Raw genomic sequence first — 7,605 nt, 5'->3', positions numbered from 1 at the left:
TTGTTTGTTTACAAACATGCAAAGTGTTGTAAATGTTGGATATTGGCGATACCTTCAAATTCTACATCAGAATTTCAACAAGGAGATTCCAGATGCGTTATTACCTCCCATTGGCCCATCCCGACGACCATCACTTCGCGTGTGTTCTTGGTTGGGTTTTCTTATTACGTCGATTGTTTTGAAACTACCGTTGTATTGTTTTCTTCTTAAAATGGTTTCTTATCTTGCTTTTCTTTTCTTTTGTTGAGCATTAGAGGAGCTTCTACTAAGGATAATGTCTTGGATATGGATGGACTTTTGGACTCCATTCCTACAAGAGGTCACTGTAAGTCTTCATGTTCTAACAGGAACTACTAAAGAATAACCATTCCAAGGCTAATGAAAATTTCAGTTGTGTGTTTATTATGTGGGTAACAAAATACCAAAAGAAATTTTGTATTCATGTATTAACAAAATCTACATTCACCTAAACTTTTCCTATTTTAAAAAATAATTTTTTCCTCATTCCTTGAGCTTAATGCTTTAAATTTTCAGGGGATTTCCTCCAATCTGTCAAGGGTGATGAAAGATATTTTGAGCATCTGTACCCCACTATTTCATAGCAACAGAACTTACATTATGTGAAACTAAGCTTATTCTGGGCTGATTTCTTGCATGTTGGCTTTTTTTTTTTTTTGCTAAGGATTTAAATGATTATAATGCAAGTACATGCAATAGATTGGATCTGTTGTTGATGGTAGTGAAAGTACATGCTATAGATTTAACTTCGGTAAAAACAAAAGTTCAATAATTTATGTTGATCTTGCAAATTTTTGTTCTTCTTCAGTCTTTGTGCATAAAGATAGTATCGTACTCTAATGTGTGGGAATAAGTTGATGGTCTCTCTTACTGTTACCAATTCCTTCTTTGCACCAATTTTGGTGGATTATATTAACGTATAGCTCGCATCCTCATCTGATCAACAATTGGGCTCGAAACTAATATGGAAAATAATGTTTCCGTTGCCAAGCATTTGGCATTTTTAACACTATGTAGTAGGGGTGAGCAAAAATTCCGGAACCGCGGATTTCACTCGTATCCGTCCGCAAAATTGCGGGTGGAACCCAATCCGCAAGATCTATGAGCCGGTTACGGGTGGGATTTTCAAATCCTCATTTTTAGCGGTTTGGTTGCGGTTGGATTTTGAAATTCGCGGATTCACCCGCACCGTAGGTCTTGTTTCTACAATAAATGATTTTGCTAACGATATTTATAAGAAGATGGAAGATATGAAGCATAATAGAAATAGAAATCATTTTCCTCCTCCTTCATTTCACCTGTAAATTGTAATCCCATTCGTTCCAATTATGCTTATATAGATGATCTGCAACTATCTTTGTTTAACTGTTCAGTTAATATTCTTATTACAGATCTTCAACTATCTTTGTTTAACTGTTCAGTTAATATTCTTAATACAGATCTTCAACTATCTTAGTATTCATTATTGGGTCCGGCATAAGGTGAATTGTCTTTTTGGGTAGCTTTTGCTGGCTTTTAAAGTCACTAAGTTGACAATAATCTAACTACAAGTGGCTGAGCCATAAATTGTAGTGGAATCAAGTCAGGTTGGCTTACCGTATGAACATTATGCAACTGGAGTTACGCCAACAACTATCAAGAAATGTTATAAGGAGATTTATCCTTATGCGTCGCGACCGGCACCGGCTTAGGAGGACCTCAAGAAGTTGTGTATGCCTAAAAAGAAACAGAAACAAAATCCCCCTATCATGACTGCACTCCGTCTCTGCAAATGATCTTCTTTTTTTCCGAAAAAATCGCGGTTAATCCGCATCCGGTCTGCATCATTCGTTGATCCGTGGATGTCAAATCCACGGGCGATTGAGCCGGACACGGTTGGATTTTCCAAATCCACAACTCTGACAGATTGGACGCGGGTGACTGATGCGTGTCGTAACCACAACAAATTAATTAATGTTTTTCCACCTAATTAACAAGTAATATAGTGTAGTCAAGTTCGTTCCCACGAGGAGCAAGAGGTTTTAGTTGTTTAGTTGTCACAAAAAGGGGGAATTGGTTTTAGATTTTAAAAACAAAAGAAAATAAACAAAGCAATTAAAAGTGTATGTTGAAACCAATAAGAGAGATTAAGATCAAGGAATCCTTCTTCGTTGCAAAACAATGATTCAAGTTATGTTCTTTTCCACTTTTTATTAGTCACAGATTATCACCAACCGTAGGTAAAGCATCTAGCTCAGTGTTAAACCCCTAAATCCCTAGTATCACCGGATACGGAAGTTCTCGACTACCGGATTCTATTCACCAAACCACCTAGTAGTAGCTCACTCAAGATGTAATTTAGTTAAACGCATTAAGATTTACTAATTTATTAGGTTGATATTAGTAGTTAGACTCTTAGTTGAAGGTCTACTTGCTAACGTTGTTTTCACACACAATTGCTCCATGGAATCCCTCCGCAAGGTCTCGTGTTTGCTACCTGTGTAAAGAGTCAGGAAACGATTACTTATCCCCTAACTTTCACTAGCTTTAGATCAACTAACAAATCAATTTAGTATGCATCCTAAACGACCTATCAATCAACCATGAATGTATAAACATTCCTATTAGTAAAAACAAACGATAATCATGTGAAAACTTCAAAGTAGATTTAAAAGAAAACTCAAAACATGTCAAGAACTAGGAATTCATCCTTAATCAATAAAGTTAGCTACTCATGCTAAGGAGTTCACACAAAGAATAAAGAAAAGAGAAGTGTTGTGTGTGTAAAAAGGTGTAGAAGTTGTGTAGAGAACTTCTCTATTTATAGGATTTAATGCTCTCCAAATCTTGTAGGAAAAGAATCCTCATTCCATAATAACACCACTTTCCCAATTTGAGCCTAATTCCAATTTTAAGTCCAATTCTCCAAATCTTCCAAGTTTCCATCCAACTTCCAAATCTAAGTATTTACACTCATGAGAAGAATCCACACAAAAATCTGTAAATTTGGGTTGCCTGAAAAGTCCTCGAGATCACCGGAATACGGCACCGGAAAGCTCCATGCCGGCAGCCTGAGTTCTGCCGCCGGTAACGGAATATTCTGTTCTGGTGCCGTTATAAGTAACGGTCAATATGGTCAAACGTTAGTCAACTAGTCACGGAAGAGAGAGTCAGCTACTAACTCAGCTGGTCTGACTCGTCTTAGTCACTGAGTTGATCGGTCATCGGCCGGCAACGAGTTGACTCGTCGGCATAAAAAATCGACAGAGTTCCATTTGTTTTCTGGCTATTCCCGACCAATATCGGGCCTTCCTTTCTTCCCTGTTAAGAACCTAACACATACATCTATAGTATCAATAGTTCATGGAAAAACATTTCAGCTCAAAATCTTCATAACTTCAACCACCAACAGACCCTTCTCTATTTCACTGTTCTGCAATCGCAGCAACAGCTCACCACCAGTGCCCATTCTTTTTCTCAGCTAATACTGATTTCATTCCTTGATTTCTTCTCGATCTGCTTCTTCTCATCATTTCATGACCACAAATGCAGCTACAGAAACCAACTTGATCCACAACCACATACCCCATGATGATTAATTTCAATTCGAATCAGTTAACTCATCTCCACCTTGCTATGAAAACCCATTTGAACTACAACATCATCTTCAGATCCGACTACTTCAATTGTAGAAATAATTTAATCTCTTTCTTGCCAGTTCGTCATCAAACCCTAATTTCTAAAACCCTCAAACTTTCAATTCAATCTTCAATAGACCTCTACCATAAGTATCCACCAACACTGTCTTCTTTATATTCTCTACGATTCTTCCATTTCGATCTCAATCTCTCGGATTTAAAAGCGCAGTCGTTGCTGCTTTTTTCTCATCTCAATTTCAGGGACTGTAGAATGAGGTGAATTAGAGAAACACATCTCTCGATTTAGGGTAAATAGGTAGGGTTAGTTATTTATTACCCTGTCACCTTGATAAGGTCCACCCCAGTGGGTGCCCTATAATAGGTGGTCAGTTCTGATAAGGGCTAGCAAGTTTCCAGCCCCTTATCCTCAGCTGATCTGTATTTAGTACTCCTTCAAACAGGGTTGCCCCTTAACCTTGACCAGGCTCCCAATAATGACAGCCTATGAAATTTCCTTTCTGCCCTTTCGGCTCAATTTGGGTGATTTCTTCTTCTTTTTCTCTGTGCGACTCCAGAGTACCTAATAACTCAAAAAGATCGTAAAATACATAATTTACAAGAAAAATAGCAGAGAAAGCATAAACAATAGATAATAAATAGGATGTATTCTACACCCTATCAGTAACCCCTAATTTGCATCCGTCCGTCTTTTGCACACCCCTACTATGTAGCATACAATTGGGTTTGGTGTATTGATAATGTAAAACTTCAGCTAAATGGCAATCTTAAGTGCTTTAAATGACAATGGAAAATTAGGAGCTTGAACTGAATCCGACGATACTATAAGTTAATAAAGAAATACTTTGTTTTAATGATGAGAAGCATTTTTTGTTCCTGGGTCATCTCCTTAAATTTACCTGGCTTATCTCTGTTTAAACAAGACCAAATATGCTAATTATGGGTTGCTCACGGTTTATAAAAAGAAAAACTCATCCTCACTATTTTTTGCAACTAACCAAAACGCGGGCCGTTATGGCACGCACCAAACGTTACTGTCGTTCCAATTTTTAACAAAAAAAAATTAGCGTCATTTCTTTACGACCCTACATCAAAACTGTTATGTAAAGTGGCAAGCACCAAAAAGTTATGGAATAAGAGATTGTTAATTTGTTATCATGTCATATGAGTTCATAACGCCCCCATGTTACGGGAACACCAACACAATCCCGTGCGGTTATGATATGGGTTATATTCTAGTAATTAATATCAACACTACCAAATAAGATAATCATACTGATAGAAAATCACTAATTTAGTGGATGTAGATGTCGAACGGATTTTTAAGTCCGCACCCGAATCCAATCCATTAGTATAGGCTAGTTTGAATCCGCGAATTCTATCATGCGCACCCCTAACTTAGCTACAGAAGATGTCCGAAGCAGATGCTGTCGATCACTCGATTGTGGTACCACAAGTCATAAATATCAAGAAAGTTTTAGTGGCTCCTAGACACCTTGTTGTGCGATGGTTATTCGTGGCAACTTGGTTGACTTGTCTTGAGATATCTTGACTTGAAACACTCTCAGTACTTTCAGAAACAACCAGTACATATATTTTATATACGAGTGGACCATAAGAAGCTAAGGTTTTGTGCACAAGGCCATAATATGTTGATTAAACAACCAGTACTAGCTTTCCAATAGCTAATTAGTCTTTGAAGATAACTTGAGGGCGATGAACTCTAGCTGCCAAATTTGTATGACTATTCCTTGCAATATACGCGTAACTGTGACAGTCACATTAAATTCTTAGTCTTCTTTGACTCCGAGAAGGAACATTTCAACTGGAAGAAAATTCTTGATCAAGCAAGAGAATGTACACCGCAAAAAGTATCTATGAGATTTCCATAGTACTTGGAAGTCCACAGTGATTTTGTAAGTTTCAAGATTTCAGCTAAATTTGTTGGTGCCATCCCTGAACCAAAGCTCGAAAAGGTCGATGGGGCGTAAAGGCAAAGGAAGGAAATCTCATGGACGACTGAGATCGATAAAACATCAAACTAGCACTAATGGGCAGCCTCCGGAATGGGTGATCAACATCAACAAATGTCTTAACGAGGGTCCTGAATTGGATTCAGGTAGATCATGGACTATCTATAGAATACCCAGAAACTTGGTTAATGTTCATAAGCCTGCTTACATCCCCAAAATCATATCAATCGGTCCATTTTATTACCAAGAATCTCGTTTACAAGCCATGGAGGAGCACAAGACGCGTTATCTAATGCGTATCCTGGGATACACTGGCCTCCAACATTCTGCAGTTACTACAGACAATACTACTAATAATCAAGATAACAAAGGTAAACTAGAACTAGCTGAACCATCTTCCCATATGCAGCAGCAACGACGTCTTTCAGGCAAAGACATTCGTTTGGAAGATTTAGTCGCAGCGATGAAGGCTTTGGAAAGGAAGACAAGAGAATGCTACTCAGAGAAATTTGATGATGTCGAAAGCAACGATTTTGTCCAAATGATGGTAACCGACGGTTGTTTCGTGATTGAGCTACTTCGCCTTTTCTATAACTACTACTTTGAAGATGACAATAAGGTAATATTAATTGGTTAATATACAGTTATGATCAATTCGGTATCATTGCTGAATCTTCTCATTTGAATATTTTTTTAACAGGAATCAGTAAGTGATCCGATCTTCACTACACGATGGATGATTCGTTCTTTGCAGCGCGATTTATTGATGTTACAGAACCAGCTTCCCTTTTTTGTTCTAAATGAACTATTCAACTTAACGAGCTGTCCTGGAAAGTCTAACATGTCTCTAGTCGATCTCACAGTCAAGTTTTTTGCTCCACTTCTTCCACGGTATGATGTCGACAGTAACAGGGACATGAGAGGTGATCATACTGAGTATGATCACTTACTTGACATACTGCGCACAAGCTTCATTACAGAGATTCAGAACAAGAAGCCCATATCACGCTTAAGGAAACCTCCTCATGCGACTCCAAGTGTCCGATTTGTTCAGGAGAAGCAATTGATTCATTCTGTTAAAGAACTACAAGATGCAGGAGTGAAGTTCTTGAAGAAAGAACAGAGCAACTTACTAGACATTGATTATGAGGATGGAAAGTTAAAAATTCCTCCTCTCTACATTGACGACAACACCGTTCCTGTCTTGCTAAATTTTGTGGCTTACGAGCAATGTGATGAGGAGGCAGAGCCTTATTTCACAAATCACTTGATGTTCTTTGATAGTTTGGTGAATTCATCATTGGATGTCGAGATACTGCACAACTATGGCATAGTTGATCATCTTTTGGGAAGCGATAAAGACGTAACTAATCTCATCAATCGGTTATGTAGAGAGATTGTTTACGACGTCGAGAGTTGTCACTTATCTAAGCAAATGAGGGAAGTGAATGATGCTTACAAGGCATATTATGCTACAAGATGGCATAAATGGTGGGCGAATTTGATCCGTGACTACTTCAGCAGCCCATGGACATTTCTCTCACTCCTTGCCGCCATCATTTTATTGCTTTTAACATCGGCCCAAACCTTTTTTGCTATCTATGCTTATTTTAAACCACCAAATACATAGCTTATTTATATCTGGATAGCTACGCCTGCCTGCAAAATTTTGGAACTTATATTTTGTTCCTAACTTTATCTGTCATTATATGAAAGCTATACGGATATATGTAGTCTGCAGTGTAGTGCATTAAAGAAATTCATATATATATTATATGTTTCGAAAACGTTCGACCACGTAAAAATCTGGTTAAGATAGGATAATGAACGTGCATGCATGTATCAGCTACTTACTCATAATGACTTGCAGCTGGCAAGTGAAAAGCTTTATTTTATAAAAAAAAAATCTGGTTTAAGATGCTAATCATTAGTTTGGTACGTAATAATATCAGTTGAATTCGTGATTTATGATTAATTTA

General features: G+C 37.7%; 1 protein-coding gene across 1 annotated transcript; it reads left to right on the top strand.

Moving 5' to 3' along the window:
• Window positions 1–5,313: 5,313 nt before the first annotated feature.
• LOC113288234 (UPF0481 protein At3g47200-like) lies at window positions 5,314–7,530 on the top strand. The gene is made up of 2 exons (XM_026537203.1): window positions 5,314–6,245; window positions 6,327–7,530. Exons 1-2 carry the CDS (start codon window positions 5,634–5,636, stop codon window positions 7,254–7,256), a joined length of 1,542 nt encoding a protein of 513 aa, XP_026392988.1. The 5' UTR covers window positions 5,314–5,633; the 3' UTR covers window positions 7,257–7,530.
• Window positions 7,531–7,605: the final 75 nt, after the last annotated feature.

The sequence above is a fragment of the Papaver somniferum genome, chromosome 6 (assembly GCF_003573695.1).
Source record: "Papaver somniferum cultivar HN1 chromosome 6, ASM357369v1, whole genome shotgun sequence".
NCBI classification, from domain to species: Eukaryota; Viridiplantae; Streptophyta; class Magnoliopsida; order Ranunculales; family Papaveraceae; genus Papaver; species Papaver somniferum.
The sequence above is the reverse complement of the archived record's forward strand: the minus strand, read 5'-3'. Positions and strand labels throughout refer to the sequence as shown.

What these genes read in the sequence shown, in the direction of transcription:
- LOC113288234 (XM_026537203.1), top strand. Translation starts at nt 5,634, where the DNA reads ATGGGGCGTAAAGGCAAAGGAAGGAAATCTCATGGACGACTGAGATCG. An exon ending in ACTTTGAAGATGACAATAAG is followed by an intron (nt 6,246 to 6,326) that starts GTAATATTAATT and finishes TTTTTTTAACAG; the next exon opens with GAATCAGTAAGTGATCCGAT.